This window comes from Bombina bombina, chromosome 3 (assembly GCF_027579735.1).
Source record: "Bombina bombina isolate aBomBom1 chromosome 3, aBomBom1.pri, whole genome shotgun sequence".
NCBI lineage: Eukaryota > Metazoa > Chordata > Amphibia > Anura > Bombinatoridae > Bombina > Bombina bombina.
Genome location: NC_069501.1, coordinates 281,312,584 through 281,335,311, shown reverse-complemented (window position 1 = coordinate 281,335,311; position 22,728 = coordinate 281,312,584). Strand labels below are relative to the sequence as shown.

Here is a 22,728-nt window from a genome sequence, read left to right as displayed (position 1 = left end):
CAAAGCTTCAAAATGCATGCCGTGTCCTTCATTCCATTCAGCACCCGTCAGTAGCTCAATGCATGGAGGTGATCGGCTTAATGGTAGCGGCAATGGACATAGTACCTTTTGCACGCCTACATCTCAGACCGCTGCAATTGTGCATGCTAAGTCAGTGGAATGGGGATTACTCAGATTTGTCCCCCACTCTGAATCTGAATCAAGAGACCAGAAATTCTCTTCTATGGTGGCTTTATCGGCCACACCTGTCCAGGGGGATGCCATTCAGCAGGCCGGACTGGACAATTGTAACAGACGCCAGCCTACTAGGTTGGGGCGCTGTCTGGAATTCTCTGAAGGCTCAGGGACTATGGAATCAGGAGGAGAGTCTCCTTCCAATAAACATTCTGGAATTGAGAGCAGTTCTCAATGCCCTTCTGGCTTGGCCCCAGTTAACAACTCGGGGGTTCATCAGGTTTCAGTCGGACAACATCACGACTGTAGCTTACATCAACCATCAGGGAGGGACAAGAAGCTCCCTAGCAATGATGGAAGTATCAAAGATAATTCGCTGGGCAGAGTCTCACTCTTGCCACCTGTCTGCAATCCACATCCCGGGAGTGGAGAACTGGGAGGCGGATTTCTTAAGTCGTCAGACTTTTCATCCGGGGGAGTGGGAACTTCATCCGGAGGTCTTTGCCCAGATACTTCGACGTTGGGGCAAACCAGAGATAGATCTCATGGCGTCTCGTCAGAACGCCAAGCTTCCTCGCTACGGGTCCAGATCCAGGGATCCGGGAGCGGTTTTGATAGATGCTTTGACAGCACCTTGGACCTTCGGGATGGCTTATGTGTTTCCACCCTTCCCGATGCTTCCTTGATTGATTGCCAGAATCAAACAGGAGAGAGCATCAGTGATTCTAATAGCACCTGCATGGCCACGCAGGACTTGGTATGCAGATCTAGTGGACATGTCATCCTGTCCGCCTTGGTCTCTACCTCTGAAACAGGACCTTCTGATCCAGGGTCCATTCAAACATCAAAATCTAACTTCTCTGAAGCTGACTGCTTGGAAATTGAACGCTTGATTTTATCAAAACGTGGGTTTTCTGAGCCAGTTATTGATACCTTAATACAGGCTAGGAAGCCTGTTACCAGAAGGATTTACCATAAAATATGGCGTAAATACTTATATTGGTGCGAATCCAAGAGTTACTCATGGAGTAAGGTTAGGATTCCAAGGATATTGTCTTTTCTACAAGAAGGTTTAGAAAGGGGTTTTCCGCTAGTTCTTTAAAGGGACAGATTTCAGCTCTGTCCATTCTTTTACACAAACGTCTGTCAGAAGTTCCGGACGTTCAAGCTTTTTGTCAGGCTTTAACTAGGATCAAGCCTGTGTTTAAAACTGTTGCTCCGCCATGGAGTTTGAACTTAGTTCTTAATGTTTTACAGGGTGTTCCGTTTGAACCCCTTCATTCCATTGATATCAAGTTGTTATCTTGGAAAGTTCTGTTTTTAATGGCTATTTCCTCGGCTCGAAGAGTCTCTGAGTTATCTGCCTTACATTGTGATTCTCCTCATCTGATTTTTCATTCTGACAAGGTAGTTCTGCGTACTAAACCTGGGTTCCTACCTAAGGTGGTCACTAACAGGAATATCAATCAAGAGATTGTTGTTCCATCTTTGTGTCCTAATCCTTCCTCGAAGAAGGAACGTCTGCTACACAATCTAGATGTAGTCCGTGCCCTGAAATTTTATCTACAGGCAACTAAGGATTTTCGTCAAACGTCTTCCCTGTTTGTCGTTTATTCTGGTCAGAGGAGAGGTCAAAAAGCTTCGGCTACCTCTCTCTCTTTTTGGCTTCGTAGCATAATACGATTAGCCTATGAGACTGCTGGACAGCAGCCTCCTGAAAGAATTACAGCTCATTCTACTAGAGCTGTGGCTTCCACTTGGGCCTTTAAGAATGAGGCTTCTGTTGAACAGATTTGCAAGGCTGCAACTTGGTCTTCTCTTCATACTTTTTCCAAATTTTACAAATTTGACACTTTTGCTTCTTCGGAGGCTGTTTTTGGGAGAAAGGTTCTTCAGGCAGTGGTTCCCTCCGTATAAAGAGCCTGCCTGTCCCTCCTGTCATCCGTGTACTTTTGCTTTGGTATTGGTATCCCAGAAGTAATGATGACCCGTGGACTGACCACACTTAACAGGAGAAAACAAAATTTATGCTTACCTGATAAATTCATTTCTCCTGTAGTGTGGTCAGTCCACGGCCCGCCCTGTTTTTTATGGCAGGCTAAAAAATTTTTTGGATTATACTCCAGTCACCACTACACCCTTGGGCTTCTCCTTTCTCGTTGGTCCTTTGGTCGAATGACTGGAGGTGACGTAGAGGGGAGGAGCTATATAGCAGCTCTGCTGGGTGAATCCTCTTGCACTTCCTGTAGGGGAGGAGATAATATCCCAGAAGTAATGATGACCCGTGGACTGACCACACTACAGGAGAAATGAATTTATCAGGTAAGCATAAATTTTGTTTTTGCTCATCTTTAAATAAAGTGCTAATTTTCAGACTCCTAGCCACGCCCCATAGTTTTATGTAATGGGTCTTTTCATATGCAGAGGAAGGGGGGTTTCTGCCTGTTTCCCAGCACCTTTCAGTGGGTGTCCAGCCTAACCTTATCAACAGTACTAACCTGGGAGCTTCGAAGTAAGGATTTTTGTTTTAAAAAAAGGTTTTATACTGGATTCTTAGATTGGTATCTCTGCAGTACATGCAGTTGTATAAAAAATGGTTTATACTGTCCCTTTTAACATACTGTGTGATTATTGCAATGTTCTATAATCTTTACATAAAGTTAATTACATTCTGGCTTAAGCTTGACAAGTTCAGATTGGCAATTTTCCTTAGCTGCTGTTCTGCAGAGAATATGAAGCTCGCCTAGAGCGGTATGCTGAGAGAGTCTGGACGTGCAAGAGCACAGGAAGTCTTCAACTGACCCATAAAGAGGCTTGGGATGAGGAACAGGAAGTGGCAGAACTGTAAGTAGTGGTGCATCGGTTTCCTTTTTGGATCTGGCCAACTTTAACTCCCTTTAAAAATGATGTTCTTTCACAACTCTTTCTAATAATTAAAAACTTATTTTACTAGACCATAGTAGTATTACCTCACCTTAAAGGGACATAAAACATGTTGGGATAGAGACAAAATATAATATGTACTTATATTTTTACTTCCGAAATGTAGAAAATTAATGATTAGCCAAACAGTGGATGGAAGGGATTTGAGCGTCGCAATAGATAACAAGCTAAAGATGGATGCACAATGCAGGGCAGCGGCTTCAAAGGCTAATAAGATACTAGCATGTATTAAGAGGCATTGATTCAATGGGGGAAAGCATAATTCTGTCACTATAAATCCTGGTAAGACACCTTGAGTATGGAGTGCAATTCTGGGGACCGATCGCAAAAAAGATTGCAGAACTAGAAAAAGTCCAGAGAAGGGCCACAAAGCTAATAAGGGGAATGGAGAATTTAAGCTATGAGAGGTTAGCCAAACTGGGTCTGTTTTCCTTGGAAAAAAGGCGCTTAAGAGGTGATATCACTTTATATAAATATATTCAAGGCCCATATACAGAGATGGCAGAAGCTCTGTTTATTCCAAGAAAATTGATTGTGACAAGGTCACAATTTAAGCTTGGAGGAAAGATTTTAATCTCCTGCAACAGAAACTTTTTTTCTTTTTTAAGACACGATGAGTCCACGGATCATCTTAATTACTAATAGGATATTCACCTCCTGGTCAGCAGGAGGAGGCAAGGAGCGCCACAGCAGAGCTGTTAAATAGCTCCTCCCTTACCTCCGACTCCGGTCATTCTCTTTGCCTACGTTAGTGATGGGGAATGGTAAAGTGAGGTATTAGAAAAGATTCTTCTATCAAGAGTTTATTATTTTTAAAGTAGTGCAAGATTGTGCTGCTTTGTTCTAGGGTGTAGCCGTAGTCCATATCAGTCTCTTCAGTAGAGCATTGGTGGCTTTAGAGCAATGGGAACTTGTGGGACATAATTCTCACTGCGTCTCCCATACCTAGATGCTGCCCTAATTCTGATAGCCTAAGTAAGATGACTCAGGCTTTATCTTTATCCACAGGGCTATTGGAGGGAGAGGACCTCTTAAACCTGCTGGGCTGCCCTGCTGTTGGGCAGAGTTCAAGGTAAGTGCTGATTTTTTTTTTTTTTTTTTTTTTCTGTGTCGATAATAAAGATCTCGGAGAAGTGGAGCACTTTATTTATTTGGGAAAGAACTCCTACATGTAAAAGGAGGGAACTTCGACGACCGCACCTTATTAGCAGGCACTGGGGCTAAGGAGATTGATTAGGTGGCTTTTACTTGGGGGTATCACTTGGGCTGAGGGTAAAAGGACTCAGCCAGAATAATGTGATAACAATATCACCTCCCACTAAGCTGCGATCGAGAAGCTGGAGCCAAATTTGCCCCCAGGTTTATTGAAGGCTCAGTTAACTCCCGGTGGCGTAGTATAACAATGATAATGGCGACTGGGAGCTACATGTTACACCCACGATGGGCGGAGCTTCGTGTGGTCCAGTTTTTGGACTGCACGCTTTTCCTCCAATGCTGCTTCGGTATCTGAGGGATTGTTTAGCACAGAGTGGAGTTTTTATTAAAGTGGGTCCGGACAGCGTTAAAGCTGCGTAGCGGACCTTTTTACAACCTCTTTACAGTAATTGTACAACGATTTCACAGCTAAAGAGGGGGAAATTGCACAAGTTACTGTTAAGATCAAAGATTAATGTTACCATAATGTACAGTACAGACCGGACAAACATTGGACTTTTTTATTTTACATTGGACTTTTTTATTTTAAAAGCAGTAATGCTGTAACTGCCGTTATGCCCCCAAATAGAGTAAAGTTTTGGATATTAGAGAGGCAGATGGGCACCTCAGCAAGGTTTAGCTGAGGTGTACTTAGGTTTTGCAGTGATTATGTACTGTTTTTTTATTTTTGTATGTAGACTTAAAATAAGTTACATTTTAAGTTTTAAAGAGACGGTAACGTGTTTTTTTTTTTTTTTTTTTTAATGTGTTAATTTTGTTTTAAAAAAATGACACTTTTTTCTGAGCCTATTCCTTCTAAGACTCTTGCTGTTCAGGAGTTAATTGACAGATGGTCAAGCTATGCCTCAATTTCTCCCATAGTATCTCAAATTATGGCCCACATGCAGTTTTCTGCGCTTCCTTTTTACACTCCACCCGGAGTTACTCTGCATTTCATGCATTATGTTTTTCCCGCGAGGTAGAAAACCGTACTAGAGGACATATTTTCTATCATTTAGGATGATTGATTCAGTAGTGCTATTCTGAACGTTTCTTCCTTGAGGGGGAATTCTCAGACTCGGATGGAATGATATCTTTATCTGATCCTGAGGTTGTTAGCTTTCACTTTTTTATCTGGAATACCTCCATTTGTTAATTGAGGAGGTTTGGGCTACCCTGGGCAATTCTGCCTCTAGAACTACTATATCCTCACAGGATAAGAGAAATTAGAGGGCTTACTCAAAAGGATGTCTGTACAACAGGGCTTAAAATGACAACCAGCTGTGTGCATTGCTACCATCACCAGTGCGGCGTCATATTGGTTTGAGGCGTTGTCTGACGCTATTAGGACAGACACTCCCCTGGATGAGTTCCAAGATGTGGTAAAAGCTCTTAAATTGGATAATTCCTTTATTACAGATGCTTTCCTTCTAGCCCGCAGAGCTTTATGGTTGTAGCCTTGGTCTGCGGCTGTATCCTCTAAGTCTAAGCCTTTAGCTATTCCTTACAAGGGTAAGACCTTATTTGGACCTGGTTTGTCGGAGATTATCTCTGATATCTTGGGTGGTAAGGGTCATCTTATTCCCCAGGATAAGAGGAACCAATAAGGACGACAGAGCAATTTTCGTTGTTTTTGAAGTTTCGAGGGAAATTCTTTCTCTACTATCCCAAGCAGATCAAACTAACCTGCATGGATCTAATCAATACTGAAATAAGGAAAGACAATACAAAAAAGCCTGCAGTTGAATAAAAGTCGGCACGAAGTGCATGCCCTCGATCCGTGACCGGATATTGTTGGGGGCAGTCTTCCTTCTTTGCTCAGGCTTGGGTTCGAGATGTTCAGGTTCCCTGGGCAATAGAAATAGTGTTCCAGGGATACAGGTTAGAGTTCAAGATTTTTCCTACCAGAAGCAGGTTTCTGTTTTTAAGATTTTCTGCAGAACAGACAGAGGTGTTCTGTTCTTACTCTGCGTAAGAGACCTTTCCAACCTGAGAGTGTTTGTTCCTGTTCCAGTACAGGAACAGGGTCTGGGATTTTATTCCAATCTGTTCATGGTTCCCTGAGAGAGGGAACCTTCAGGCTGACTTTAGATTTCAAAAGTCTAATCAAATTTTTCAGAGTACCGTCCTTCAGGATGGACACTATTTGTTCCGTTTTCCCTTTGATCCATGAAGGTCAATTTATGACAAAAATGGATTTAACAGACGTGTACTGGCATGTTCCCATTCACAGGGATCATCACAAGTTCTTAAGGTTGCCTTTTCTAGACAAACACTTCTAGTTCGTGACTCTTCCCTTCGGTTTTGCTGCAGTTTTCAGAATTTTTACAAGGATTCTGGGTTCGCTTTTGGCAGTGCCTCGAGTACGGGGCATTGCAGTGGCGCCCTATTGGGCGACATCCATGTCCAGACGCCATCATTACAACAAGCATGATATCATACAGACATGGTGTTATCCTTCCTGCAGTTTCACGGGTGGAAGGTACCTTAGTCCCAAATACAAGGGTAACTTTCTTAGTAAATATTTTAGATTCCTTATCAATGAAGATTTTTCTGACAGAAGTCAGGAAATCAAAGATTATCGATACTTGTCTAGTCCTTCAGTCCAATCCTCAGCCATCAGTGGCTCAGTGCATGGAGCTAATACGGGCTGATGGTGGCGGCAATGGACATCATCCCGTTTGCCTGGTTTCTTCTCAGACCTCTGCGGTTAACTAGGAGCAGGAGACAAGGGATTCTCTTCAATGGTGATTGTCTCTGGATTATCTCTCCCAGGGAATCTGCTTCCGCAGACCATCTTCGGTGATTGTGACAACAGACGCCAGCCTTCTAGGGTGGGGTGCAGTCTGGGGTAACCTAAAGGCTCAGGGAGTTTGTACTCAGAGTCTGTTCTTTCTATTAACTTCCTGGATCTGAGAACGATCTTCAGTGTTCTTCTGGCCTGGCCCCAGTTAGCTTCGGTCCAGTTTGTCAGGTTCCAGTCGGACAATGTAACTTCAGTGACATAGGTCAATCATCAGGGAGGAACGAGGAGTTCCTTAGCAATGACAGAGGTATCAAAGATAATTCAGTGGGAGGCTCGTTCTTGGTGCAAAGTAACGTGGCCGAGCGGTTTAAGGCGCTGGATTCAAGCTCCAGTCTCTTTGGAGGCGGTTCAAATCCCACCGCTGCTAGAATCATTTCTGCCTGTCGGCAATGCACATCCCAGGGTGGACATCTGGGAGGCGGATTTCCTGAGTAGGCAGACATTTCATCCGGGGGTGTGGGGATTCCATCCGGAAGTGTTTTCCAGTCTGATTCTCGACTGGAGTCAGCCGGAATTAGATTTTAGGACATTTTGACAGAATGCCAAGCTCCCGAGATACGGGGTAGGGTCCAGGGACCCCCAGGCGGAACTGACAGATGTTCTGGCAGTTCCTTGAACTTTCAGTTCAGCATACCTGTCTCCTCAGTTTGCGCTTCTTCCTCAGGCCATAGCTCGAATCAAGCAGGAGAGGGCATTGGTGATCCAGCCCCTGCTTGGCTTTGCAGAATTTGGTATTCAGATCTGGTGGACATGTCTTCTCTGCCACCTTGGAGACTGCCGTTGAGAAAGGACCTTCTAATTCAAGGGTCCTTATTTTTCCCAAATCTAGTTTCTTTCAAGCTGACTGTTTGGAGATTGAACGCTTAATTCTAGCCAAGCGAGGTTTTGCTGACTCGGTCATAGATTAGGATTCAGGCTCGTAAGCCTGTAACTAGAAAGATTTACCATAAGATATGGACTAAATATCTCTATTGGTGTGATTCCAAGGGCTATTCATGAGAGTAGAATTAGAATTCCTAGTATTTTGTATTTTCTCCATGAAGGTTTGGAGAGAGGCCTATCGATGAGTTCCCTAAAGGGTCTAATCTCGGCTTTCTCTATTTTGTTTCACAAACGTCTGGCGGATGTTCAATATTTTTGTCAGGCCTTGGCCAGGATCAGGCCTGCGTACAAATCAGTTACTCCTTTTATGGAGTCTGAATTAATTGGTTCTTAAGGTCAAGGGGCTCCGTTTGAGCCTCTGCATTCCATGGGTATTAAGTTATCTTGGAAAGTTTTATTTCTGTTGCTATTTCTTCTGCTCGGAGAGTGTCAGAGCTCTCTGCATTGCAGTATGTCTCCTTACCTTATTTTCCATTCAAATAAGGAAGTTTTACGTACTAAATTAGGATTTCTTCCTAAGGTTGTTTCTGATTGGAACTTTAATCAGGAGATGATTGTTCCTTCCTTGTGTCCTAATCCTTCTCAGAAGGAATGTCTACTGCACAATTTGGACGTGGTCCGTGCTTTAAAGTTTTACCTGCAGGTGACTAAGGACTTTCTTCAGTCTTCTTCTTTGTTTGTGGATTTCTCAGGAAAACGTAAAGGACAGAAAGCTACGGTTACTACTTTCTTTTTGGCTGAAGAGTATCATACGTTTTGCATATGAGACTGCTGGGCAGCAGTCTCCAGAGAGAGTTATGGCTCATTTCACGAGGGCTGTTGCTTCCTCATGGGCGTTCAAAAATGAAGCTTCTGTGGAACAGATTTGCAAGACTGCAACTTGGTCCCCTCTTAACACTTTTTCAAAGTTCTACAAATTTGACACTTTTGCCTTGGCTTAGGCCGCTTTTGGGAGAAAGGTTCTTCAAGCAGTGGTGCCTTCCGTTTGGGTTCCCTGTCTTGTACCTCCCGTATCATCTGTGTACTCTAGCTTCGGTATTGAATCCCATTAGTAATTAAGATGATCCGTGGACTCATTGTGTCTTAAAGAAAATTTATGCTTGCCTGATAAATGTATTTCTTTTTTGACACGATGAGTCCACGGCCCGCCCTGTTCTTTTAGACAGGTTGTGGGTTATTGTAAACTTCAGACACCTGCACCTTGGCTTTTCCTTTCTCTTCTTAACTTCGGTCGAATGACTGGAGTGGGAGGGAAGGGAGGAGCTATTTAACAGCTCTGCTGTGGTGCTCTTTGCCTCCTCCTGCTGACCAGGAGGTGAATATCCCATTTAGTAATTAAGATGATCTGTGGACTCATCGTGTCAAAAAGAAATAAATTTATCAGGTAAGCATAAGTTTTATTTTTGCTTATTTTTGAAAATCTTTTTAAAATACTTGCCAGCAATTTTTTTTTTTTTTTTTTTTTAATGCAAACTATTTTTAATTAATTAACCCTTTTAGGATATGCACAGATCTTAACCGGTTTTGTCCCTTTTAAGTTGATTCCCTGAAAAAAGAAAATTTTAAGCTGTATACTTAAATTCATTCTGCTGTTTGTATGTGGTATGGGACAGCTGTTTTTGTTTTGCTGTAGCTTCCCTCAAAAGCAGATGCAACCAAAACATATGTATGGTCAAAGGTTGTCTTGTAACTTGTACAAAAAAGTGTCAATATGTTATTTTATGGTTTAGAAGTTTATCACTACAAATTGGTCCCCTTGTAGACTCCAAAATGGGTTGTCTTCTGTGTTTCAGATTGAAAGAAGAGTTTCCTGTTTGGTATGAGAAGCAGGTGTTGGAAATTGTTCACCATAACACTATTTCTCTTGATAAGCTTGTGGACCAGGCATGGATGGAGATAATGACCAAGCTTTCTGTGGGAGAGGAATGTGACTTTGAGGTGTGTCCCACTGATAAACATAACCTAAGTTTGAGAATACTTTGCATTACTGATACTGTAACCAAGACATCCTCAAACTTGGCCCTCCAGAGGTTTTGGAACCATTTCCCAAGATGCTCAGCCAGCGTATCAGCTGGCTGAGCATCATGGGAAATGTAGTTCCAAAACTTTTGGAGGACAAAGTTTGAGGATGTCTGCTGTAACCCCATTGTTGAACATAAGCAATAACTTTTTTTTTTTATTTATACTGCTAGTGACTCAGTACACCATAACTTGTATCATGCATTTCTAAAAGTGCTTTTTTAGTATAACTTAATAATGTTTATGCACATTTTTCTAGCAGCGCCCCCCTATTCTTACAATTATTTGTTTTAGGGCTATGAGGTTGAGAAATAAGGGCTGCTCAATAACCAGATAAGTGCTTTTAGTACTGCTCAGTCCTTGAACAATACCACAAGTTTATGCATGTGAATTTCAGTGCTGCTGTTTACATGGGCTATCACATGGGCTTCCATGTAGTACTTTATATTTTTTTTTTTTTTTTTCCCCCCCCACTCCTTGTATTTTCAGGTGGGACCAGAGAAGTACATTCGAGCAAAAATAGTGCAGGTGCATCCTCTAGAAAATGAGGAGCAGGCTTCTGAGAAAAAGACAGACGGGGCGGCATGTGACTCACCATCCAGTGACAAAGAGAACTCTGGTCAGGTGTCTCAGGATAACCAAATCAAGGAAGAAAACAGACGGGAAAGTTTGAGAGAGAGTAAGTAACAGTCCTATTTAGAAAATCTGTTAACTGCAAAACCGCAGACCTTAAATTACTCAAAGCTTTACAGAAAGGGACATTACTGCAGGGTAAAACTAGAATTGCATAGTTACCATTCACCATACTGTTTTTCTTCCTTTTGCCTGCAGCTGTCTCTTAACCCATTACAAGTGGCGGTTAATGCAACTTTTCATCTTTACACTGGGGGCTGCCATCTTTAAACCTAGCTATTTTTGTGCTCTGTAATGGAAGCAGGTTTTGTTTTTCCCACCTTCATCATATATACTATTTATAACGTTTATGTACTCATTACCTTTGTTCAGGTGACAGGGCAAGACGATCACCTCGTAAGTTACCTACAAGCCTAAAAAAGGAGGAAAAGAAATGGGTTCCACCAAAACTACTTCCACATAAATATGATGTAAAGCTGCTTAATGAGGACAAGGTAAGTGACCAAACCCAGTTGTAATTCATACCTAATACTTATATCTATAGCTCCTATTTTAATATTGTGCACGGTGATGCTTTGGGTCTAATTTAATATTTACAATATTGAGTTTATTTCACCCATATGTGTGCACTGCTTACATAATTATGGGTAGGCTTTTTTTATGAATTATGAATCTTAACCAAAAGGGACAATTTTAGATGACATCCTATGTATGGAGCTAATGTGCCTTCCTAATTGATGTTCGCTTTTAATTTTATTCTGTTTAGGTAGTCAGCAATGTTCCAGTAGACAACTTGTTTCGGTCTGAGCGTCCTCCCAATAAAGAGATTCTAAGATATTTCATCAGACATTACTCGCTGCGTATTGGTACAGGAGAAAATGCACCTTGGGTAGTGGAAGATGAATTGGTGAAAAAGTACTCTCTACCTAGCAAGTTCAGCGACTTTTTACTGGATCCACACAAAGTAAGTGTAAGAGCAATAATAATATGGACTTCAATGCAGCCACCATTGTGTAAGTATATTGCCTATATATCAAGGCTCAAAATTTTCAAGTTCTAAGCTAGTAGCCAGACCAAAATGTTAATTGCACAATGATCTGACGCATCACCCACCCACTACCCTTTCTTTGCATATGTTTAGCCATTTTGAAACACCTTATTGGGCATTCATTTTTATTTTAGACCATAACAAATTGTCTTTTTTTATACAATTGGTAAAATATATACATTTACTGGCAGTGTATAGACAGCATTTCTTTCGTAAAATGATGGTCCATAGTTCTCCATAACACATGGGATGTTTCCCATCAGTAGGAGGAGGTCAAGTGCTTTAAAACCCTCCCATATTTTTGTTTTTTTTCTTGGCCTTGTAGAAGATGGTTGAGAATAGTTTGTTCCAGCTACTTGCTTATGGATTACAAATTGGGAGCTCAGAGCTATGTGAGACCCTGTTATGTGCACAGCATTTGCCATTAAGCCATAACTACCCTCAGGTTTTGCAGGGACTCGTCCTTGGCCTCCCCCTGAGGGATTCTATTTCCTACTGCAATCGTCTGCGGTACTCAATATCTCTACTGGATACTGCTGCATTAAAGGGACATAAAACAGTATGAACTTCCAACATAAGTTTCTAAAAATATAATGCATCCAAAGCTTACCTGCAAAAAGGTTTATATTTTAACACTCATTAACCCATTTTAATTCAGGCATAGTTTTGTTTGCAGCAAAATCCCCCTGGGCATTTCCATTAATGGAAGGTGCTATCCAGGCCATAGCTTCAGAATCTACACTTGCACGGTAGGGGGCAGTGTAACATGGCACCTGACTAAAGCAGTGCACAGTATAATGCTGAAGCTTTCACCGAGCATGTGACAACCCCCATGGAAACGAGCAAGCCTCTTGGCAACAAACGATAGCAGGACCTACTGTACCTCATCAACCCCCATAGCTTGCATAAGTAATTATCCTCACATGACTTTGTTATATGATAGCATAAGATTTGGACTAGGACACTGATAAGGGGGGTGGAGCAAGCTTCATTTGGGAAAAGTAATAAGTGTAAATAATGTAGTAGATTTCTGGAAAGTGTGTGTGTATACATAGGTCATACACTAGACGGGGGGGGGACGACAAAAAGAAAACCCACCCAGAGGAGGCAAATATAGTATACAATCTTGGCTCCAGACCCCTAAGTTACTTAACAGAGGTTTTTCCTTTATCCCCAGTCCCAAACACGATAATTTTCAAACTGTGGTTGATATGTATAGTTTTCATCGCCAAATTAACTTGAGATCATTTTTCAAAGATAAAATACCCTTTTCTACTGTTTCTGCCTTTTAAAACTCCATCTAAATTTGATCCTGTGACATCCAATGCTTCGATCGTTTGACTAGACTCATACACTCTGACTGTGAGACTAAGACTGATACACACACTTTTTTCTAATTTACCTAAGCAGGAACGATTGGCTCTTGATACTTTAATGAACGATGCAACTATAACTATACACCCTGCCGATAAGGGGGGTGCTATAGTTATACAATACTATAGTGACTATAGACTTGAGGTATTTCAATAATTGACTGATAATTCCACATATAAAAACTTCCCTTTAATCCTACATGCCAATTTTAGAAAACTGTTGACCAACTCATTAAACAGGCATTACAGATGAATTATATCGCTCCACAGGAGAGTGAGTTTTTGACCACTGATTATCCTAAAATACCGGTTTTATACCTGTTACCTAAAATACATAATTCTACCACGTCCCCCGGCAAGAGTCCATGAGCTAGTGACGTATGGGATATACAATCCTACCAGGAGAGGCAAAGTTTCCCAAACCTCAAAATGCCTATAAATACACTCCTCACCACACCCACAATTCAGTTTTACAAACTTTGCCTCCTATGGAGGTGGTGAAGTAAGTTTGTGCTAAGATTTCTACGTTGACATGCGCTTCTCAGCATTTTGAATCCCGATTCCTCTCAGAGTACAGCGAATGTCAGAGGGACGTGAAGGGATTATCACCTATTGAATGCAATGTTTTTCCTCACGGGAGATCTATTTCATAGGTTCTCTGTTATCGGTCGTAGAGATTCATCTCCTACCTCCCTTTTCAGATCGACGATATACTTGTATAAAATTACCTCTACTGATAACTGTTTCAGTACTGGTTTGGCTATCTGCTATATGTGGATGGGTGACTTTCGGTAAGTATGTTTTTTATTACTTAAGACACCCCAGCTATGGTTTGGCACTTTATGCATTTATATAAAGTTCTAAATATATGTATTGTACTTATATTTGCCATGAGTCAAGTTCATGTATTTCCTTGTGCAGACTGTCAGTTTCATATTTGGGGAATATAAACATATTAAGAAATATTTCTCCAACATTGGTGTGTCCGGTCCACGGCGTCATCCATAACTTCTGGGTATATTCTCTTCCCCAACAGGAAATGGCAAAGAGCACAGCAAAAGCTGTCCATATAGTCCCTCCCAGGCTCCGCCCCCCCCCGGTCATTCTCTTTGCCGCTCTAACAAGTAGCATCTCCACGGAGATGGTGAAGAGTATGTGGTGTTTAATTGTAGTTTTTTATTCTTCTATCAAGTTTGTTATTTTAAAATAGTGCTGGTATGTACGATTTACTCTAAAACAGAAAGAGATGAAGAGTTCTGTTTATAAGAGGAGTATGATTTTAGCATCAGTAACTAAAATCGGTTGCTGTTCCCACACAGGACTGTTGAGCTGAGAGAACTTCAGTTGGGGGGAACAGTTGGCAGACTTTTCTGCTTAAGGTATGACTAGCCATTATTCTAACAAGACTGTGTAATGCTGGAAGGCTGTCATTTTTCCCTCATGGGGATAGGTAAGCCATTTTCTTAGACTCAAACAGAATAAAGGGCTTATTATGGGCTATAAACTGGTAGACACTTTTATGGGCTAAATCGATTGCTTTATTTAGGTATTATATGCAGTTTGAAGTTGAATTTCACACTTTTATAACTTTGAGGAACGTTTTTTACGCCAGGCACTTGTTTAGACACCTTCCCAGTCAGGAAGGGCCTTTCTCTGTAGTAGGCAGAGCCTCATTTTCACGCCATTACTGCGCAGTTACTTTTGAGAACAGTACATTCAGCTGCATGTGTGTGGGTCTGGAATTCACTGAAAAGGTTCCTAGAAGGCTTCATTTGGTATCGTATACCCCCCTGGGATTGGTGAAGTAGCAGCAAAGGATGGGGCTGGGACTGTAAGGGGGTTAAAAATTGTAAAGGCTCCGGTTTCAACATTTTAAGGGTTAACAGCCTGAAATTTGGGGTGCAATACTTAAAATGCTTTAAGACACTGTGGTGAAGATTGGATAATTCCTTCATAGTTTTTCACATATTCAGTAGTAAAGTAATAAAGTGTGCCCTGTTTAACATTTAAAGAGACAGTAACGGTTTTGTTTTAAAACGGTTTTTGTGCTTTATTAACCAGTTTAAGCCTGTTTAACATGTCTGTGCCTTCAGATAGATCATGTTCTGTATGTATGGAAGCCAATGTGACTCCCCCTTCTAATATGTGTGATAATTGTGCCATAGCGTCCAAACAAACTAAGGACAGTACTGTCACAAATAGTAACGTTGCCCAAGATGATTCCTCAGATGAAGGATGTAGACATAGTTCTACATCATCTCCTTCTGTGTCTACACCAGTTTTGCCCACGCAAGAGACCCCTAGTACTTCTAGCGCGCCAATGCTTGTTACTATGCAACAATTGACGGCAGTAATGGATAACTCCATAGCAAATATTTTATCCAAAATGCCAGCATTTCAGAGAAAGCGCGATTGCTCTGTTTTAAACACTGTAGAGCAGGAGGGCGCTGATGATAATTTTTCTGTCATACCCTCACACCAATCTGAAGTGGCAATGAGGGAGGTTTTGTCAGATGGGGAAATTTCTGATACAGGAAGAATTTCTCAGCAGGCAGAACCTGATGTTGTGACATTTAAATTAGAGCATCTCCGCGCACTGCTTAAGGAGGTGCTATCTACTCTGGATGATTGTGACAATCTGGTCATCCCAGAAAAATTGTGCAAGATGGACAAGTTCCTTGAGGTCCCGGTGCACCCTGATGCTTTTCCAATACCCAAACGGGTGGCGGACATAGTGAATAAGGAGTGGGAGAAGCCAGGCATACCGTTTGTCCCTCCTCCTATATTTAAGAAATTATTCCCTATGGTCGACCCCAGAAAGGACTTATGGCAAACAGTCCCTAAGGTCGAGGGGGCGGTCTCTACACTAGCCAAACGCACGACCATTCCTATTGAGGACAATTGTGCTTTCAAAGATCCTATGGATAAAAAATTAGAGGGTTTGCTTTAAAAAGATTTTTGTACAGCAAGGTTACCTCCTTCAACCTATTTCGTGTATTATTCCTGTCTCTACAGCGGCGTGGTTCTGGTTCGAGGAACTGGAAAAGTCGCTCAGTAGGGAGACTCCGTATGAGGAAGTCATGGACAGAATTCACGCACTTAAGTTAGCTAATTCCTTTATTTTAGATGCCGCTTTGCAGTTAGCGAGATTAGCGGCGAAAAATTCAGGGTTTGCAATTGTGGCGCGCAGAGCGCTCTGGCTAAACTCTTGGTCGGCGGATGTATCTTCAAAGACAAAATTGCTTAATATCCCTTTCAAAGGTAAGACCCTTTTTGGGCCAGAATTGAAAGAAATTATTTCAGACATCACTGGGGGTAAGGGCCATGCCCTCCCACAAGATAGGCCTTTCAAGGCTAAGAATAAGTCGGACCGGCCTCCAACTCTGCAGCCTCTAGACTAGAGGGTAACGCTTCCCAGACTAAACCAGCTTGAAAACCGATTCAAGGCTGGAACAAGGGTAAACAGGCCAAGAAGCCTGCTGCTGCTACCAAGACAGCATGAAGGGGTAGCCCCCGATCCGGATTTAGTAGGGGGCAGACTCTCTCTCTCTTTGCTCAGGCTTGGGCAAGAGATGTTCAGGATCCCTGGGCACTAGAAATAGTCTCTCAGGGGTTATCTTCTAGAATTCAAGGAACTACCCCCAAGGGGAAGGTTCCACATGTCTCGCTTATCTTCAAACCAAATAAAGAGACAGGCATTCTTACATTGTGTAGAAGACCTGTTAAAGATGGGAGTGATACACCCAGTTCCAACGGTGGAACAAGGTCAGGGGTTTTACTCAAATCTGTTTGTAGTTCCCAAGAAAGAGGGAACTTTCAGACCAATTCTGGATTTAAAAATTCTAAACAAATTTCTCAGAGTTCCATCGTTCAAAATGGAAACCATTCGAACAATTTTACCTACAATCCAGGAGGGTCAATTTATGACTACCGTGGATTTAAAGGATGCGTATCTACATATTCCTATCCACAAAGTTCATTATCAGTTCCTAAGGTTCGCCTTTCTGGACAAACATTACCAGTTCGTTGCTCTTCCGTTCGGTTTAGCCACTGCTCCAAGGATTTTCACAAAGGTGCTCGGGTCCCTTCTAGCGGTTCTAAGACCAAGGGGTATTGCAGTTGCACCTTACCTGGACGACATCCTAATTCAAGCGTCTCTTGCCAAAGCAAAGGCTCATAAAGACATTGTTCTAGCCTTTCTCAGATCTCACGGGTGGAAGGTGAACGTAGAAAAGAGTTCACTGTCTCCGTCGACAAGAGTTCCCTTCTTGGGAACAATAATAGATTCTTTAGAAATGAAGATTTTCCTAACAGATGTCAGAAAGTCAAAGCTTCTAAACGCTTGCCAAGTTCTTCACTCTATTCTGCAGCCTTCCATAGCTCAGTGCATGGAAGTAGTAGGGTTGATGGTTGCAGCAATGGACATAGTTCCTTTTGCTCGAATTCATCTAAGACCATTACAACTGTGCATGCTCAAACAGTGGAATGGGGACTATACAGACTTGTCTCCAATGATTCAAGTAGATCAGATGACCAGAGACTCACTCCGTTGGTGGCTGACCCAGGATCACCTGTCCCAGGGAATGAGCTTCCGCAGACCAGAATGGGTCATCGTCACGACAGACGCCAGTCTATTAGGCTGGGGCGCGGTCTGGGATTCCCTGAAAGCTCAGGGTCTATGGTCTCGGGAAGAGTCTCTTCTCCCGATAAACATCCTGGAACTGAGAGCGATATTCAATGCTCTCCGGGCTTGGCCTCAACTAGCGAAGGCCAGATTCATAAGATTCCAGTCAGACAACATGACGACTGTTGCTTACATCAACCATCAGGGGGGAACAAGGAGTTCCTTGGCGATGAGAGAGGTGTCCAAAATCATCAAATGGGCGGAGAATCACTCCTGCCACCTATCTGCAATCCACATCCCAGGAGTAGACAACTGGGAGGCAGATTATCTGAGTCGTCAGACTTTCCATCCGGGGGAGTGGGAACATCACCCGGAGGTGTTTGCCCAGTTGACTCAATTATGGGGCATTCCAGACATGGATCTGATGGCGTCTCGTCAGAACTTAAAGGTTCCTTGCTACGGGTACAGATCCAGGGATCCCAAGGCGACTCTAGTGGATGCATTAGTGGCGCCTTGGTCCTTCAACCTAGCTTATGCGTTTCCGCCGTTCCCTCTCCTTCCCAGGCTGGTAGCCAGGATCAAACAGGAGAAGGCCTCGGTGATTCTGATAGCTCCTGCGTGGCCGCGCAGGACTTGGTATGCAGACCTGGTGAATATGTCATTGGCTCCACCATGGAAGCTACCTTTGAGACAGGATCTTCTAGTGCAAGGTCCATTTGAACATCCAAATCTAGTTTCTCTCCAGCTGACTGCTTGGAAATTGAACGCTTGATTTTATCCAAGCGCGGGTTTTCGGATTCAGTGATAGATACTTTGGTCCAAGCCAGAAAACCCGTGACTAGAAAGATTTACCATAAAATATGGAAAAGATATATCTGTTGGTGTGAATCCAATGGATTCTCATGGAGTAAGATTAAAATTCCCAGGATCCTCTCCTTTCTCCAAGAAGGTTTGGATAAGGGATTGTCAGCGAGTTCTCTAAAAGGACAGATTTCTGCTCTATCTGTCTTGTTACACAAACGACTGGCAGCTGTGCCAGATGTTCAAGCCTTTGTACAGGCTTTGGTCAGGATCAAGCCTGTTTACAGACCTTTGACTCCTCCCTGGAGTCTAAATTTAGTTCTTTCAGTTCTTCAAGGGGTTCCGTTTGAACCCTTATATTCCATAGATATCAAGTTACTATCTTGGAAAGTTCTGTTTTTGGTTGCTATTTCTTCTGCTAGAAGAGTTTCTGAATTATCTGCTTTGCAGTGTGACCCACCCTATCTGGTGTTCCATTCAGATAAGGTTGTTTTGCGTACCAAGCCTGGTTTTCTTCCAAAAGTTGTTTCCAACAAGAATATTAACCAGGAAATAGTTGTTCCTTCTTTGTGTCCGAATCCAGTTTCAAAGAAGGAACGTTTGTTACACAATTTAGATGTAGTCCGTGCTTTATAGTTCTATTTAGAAGCAACAAAGGATTTCAGACAAACTTCTTCTCTGTTTGTCGTTTATTCTGGCAAGAGGAGAGGTCAAAAGGCTACTGCTACCTCTTTCCTTTTGGCTGAAAAGCATTATCCGATTGGCTTACGAGACTGCCGGACGGCAGCCTCCTGAACGAATCACAGCTCACTCTACTAGGGCTGTGGCTTCCACATGGGCCTTCAAGAACGAGGCTTCTGTTGATCAGATATGTAAGGCAGCGACTTGGTCTTCTCTGCACACTTTTGCCAAATTCTACAAATTTTATACTTTTGCTTCTTCGGAGGCTGTTTTTGGGAGAGAGGTTTTGCAAGCCGTGGTTCCTTCTGTTTAGGTAACCTGATTTGCTCCCTCCCTTCATCCGTGTCCTAAAGCTTTTAGTATTGGTTCCCACAAGTTATGGATGACGCCGTGGACCGGACACACCAATGTTGGAGAAAACAGAATTTATGCTTACCTGATAAATTACTTTCCAACGGTGTGTCCGGTCCACTGCCCGCCCTGGTTTTTTAATCAGGTTTGAAAAATTTCTTTCTTTATACACTAGTCACCACGGCACCCTATAGTTTCTCCTTTTTTTCTCCTATCAGTCGGTCGAATGACTGGGGGGGGGGGGTTGGTGGAGCCTGGGAGGGACTATATGGACAGCTTTTGCTGTGCGCTTTGCCATTTCCTGTTGGAAGAGAATATTCCCACAAGTTATGGATGACGCCGTGGACCGGACACACCGTTGGAGAAAGTAATTTATCAGGTAAGCATAAATTCAGTTTTTTTCTTACCTGGGGTTTAATCTTATCAGATTGACTACATTTTTCTTGCAAATTGCGGGCAGTACTAGGCCCGTGGGTGCACCAAATTCTAGACTTTATTGTGTCCTTCTTGGCGTGAGAATTTTTGGACTCGAAAGTACGTCCGTTGATGCAAGTTAGTCATTTCCGGCGTCGTAGTTGACGCTGAGTCCTTACACAGGGTTGCGTCGTTATTGACGCAAGTGTGTAATTTCTGGATGTTGTTGGCGCCAAAATGGGCTATGCTATTTGCATTTTTTTCCCATTCCTGAAACTGTCATATAAGGAAATTGATAATTTTGCTTTATATGTTGTGTTTTTTCTTTTACATTTTGCAAGATGTCCCAATCTGATCCTTTGGTAGAACCGATGTCAGGCAGCAAAGTGCATTGTTGTAAGATTGTGGAAATTATATCTCCGAATGTCATTTGTAATAGTTGTCATGATAAACTTTTACATGCAGACAATGTATCTATCAGTAATAGTACATTGCCGGTTGCAGTTCCGGGACTGGATCTAGTAGGGGGCAGACTCTCTCTCTCTGCTCAGGCTTTTCTTACCTTAAAATTTGACTTTTTTCCCTGTGGGCTGTTAGGCTCGCGGGGGCTGAAAATGCTTCATTTTATTGCGTCATTCTTGGAGCAGACTTTTTTGGCGCAAAAAATTCTTTATTTCCGGCGTCCTTGTCACCGGAAGTTGCGTCATTTTTTGACGGTTTTTGCGCCAAAAGTGTCGGCGTTACCGGATGTGGCGTCATTTTTGGCGCTAAAAGCATTTAGGCGCCAAATAATGTGGGCGTCTTTTTTTTGTCGCTAAAAAATTTGGCCGTCATTATTGTCTCCACATTATTTCAGTCTCATTGTTTATTTGCTTCTGGTTGCTAGAAGCTTGTTCACTGGCATTTTTTCCCATTCCTGAAACTGTCATTTAAGGAATTTGATCAATTTTGCTTTATATGTTGTTTTTTCTCTTACATATTGCAAGATGTCTCAGATTGACCTTGAATCAGAAGATACTTCTGGACAATCGCTGCCTGATGTTGGATCTACCAAAGTTAAGTGTATTTGCTGTAAACTTGTGGTATCTGTTCCTCCAGCTGTTGTTTGTAATGAATGTTGTGACAAACTTGTTAATGCAGATATTTCCTTTAGTAATGTTATATTACCTGTTGCTGTTCCATCAACATCTAATACTCAGAGTGTTCCTGTTAACATAAGAGATTTTGTTTCTAAATCCATTAAGAAGGCTATGTCTGTTATTCCTCCTTCTAGTAAGCGTAAAAGGTCTTTTTAAAACTTCTAATTTTTCAGATTAATTTTTAAATGAACATCATCATTCTGATTCTGATAATGTTTCCTCTGGTTCAGAGGATTCAGTTTCAGAGGTTGATGCTGATAAATCTTCATATTTATTCAAAATGGAATTTATTCGTTCTTTACTTAAAGAAGTCTTAATTGCATTAGAGATAGAGGAATCTGGTCCTCTTGATACTAAATCTAAACGTTTAAATAAGGTTTCTTTCATGTAATTAGCAAGAGTCCATGAGCTAGTGACGTATGGGATATACATTCCTACCAGGAGGGGCAAAGTTTCCCAAACCTTAAAATTCCTATAAATACACCCCTCACCACACCCACAATTCAGTTTTACAAACTTTGCCTCCTATGGAGGTGGTGAAGTAAGTTTGTGCTAGATTCTACGTTGATATGCGCTCCGCAGCAGGTTGGAGCCCGGTTTTCCTCTCAGCGTGCAGTGAATGTCAGAGTGATGTGAGGAGAGTATTGCCTATTTGAATGCAATGATCTCCTTCTACGGGGTCTATTTCAAAGGTTCTCTGTTATCGGTCGTAGAGATTCATCTCTTACCTCCCTTTTCAGATCGACGATATACTCTTTTATATATATATATATATATATATATATATATATATATATATATATATATATATATATATATATATATATATATATATATATATATATATATATATATATATATATATATATATATATATATATATATATAATACCATTACCTCTGCTGATTTTCGTTTCAGTACTGGTTTGGCTTTCTACAAACATGTAGATGAGTGTCCTGGGGTAAGTAAGTCTTCAGACAAGAGAAGTCTAACATTGATATCAGCTTGTCAAAACCTTCAGTCACAATCATTCCCTTTGGTAGCCTTATGCATGGAAATTTTAGATCTTATGTCTGCTGCATCGGACGCGATCTCCTTTGCTCATTTTCACATGTGACCTCTTCAGCTCTGTATGCTGAACCAATGGTGCAGGGATTACACAAAGATATCTCAATTAATATCTTTAAAACCGATTGTACGACACTCTCTGACGTGGTGGACAGATCACCATCGTTTAGTTCAGGGGGCTTCTTTTGTTCTTCCGACCTGGACTGTAATTTCAACAGATGCAAGTCTTACAGGTTGGGGAGCTGTGTGGGGGTCTCTGACGGCACAAGGGGTTTGGGAATCTCAGGAGGTGAGATTACCGATCAATATTTTGGAACTCCGTGCAATTTTCAGAGCTCTTCAGTCTTGGCCTCTTCTGAAGAGAGAGTCGTTCATTTGTTTTCAGACAGACAATGTCACAACTGTGGCATACATCAATCATCAAGGAGGGACTCACAGTCCTCTGGCTATGAAAGAAGTATCTCGAATTCTGGTTTGGGCGGAATCCAGCTCCTGTCTAATCTCTGCGGTTCATTTCCCAGATATAGACAATTGGGAAGCGGATTATCTCAGTCGTCCAACGTTGTATTCGGGCAAA

General features: G+C 42.0%; 1 protein-coding gene across 1 annotated transcript in view; it reads left to right on the top strand.

The window, feature by feature from the left end:
* BAZ1B (bromodomain adjacent to zinc finger domain 1B) overlaps positions 1-22,728 on the top strand; it is a gene marked incomplete in the record, with an annotated part of 470,974 nt that overhangs the window by 44,079 nt on the left and 404,167 nt on the right. Inside the window, 5 exon segments of the mRNA XM_053706318.1 lie at positions 2,902-3,018; positions 9,793-9,937; positions 10,508-10,697; positions 11,024-11,145; positions 11,418-11,615. Of these exon segments, the coding sequence (XP_053562293.1) occupies positions 2,902-3,018; positions 9,793-9,937; positions 10,508-10,697; positions 11,024-11,145; positions 11,418-11,615 (772 nt within the window).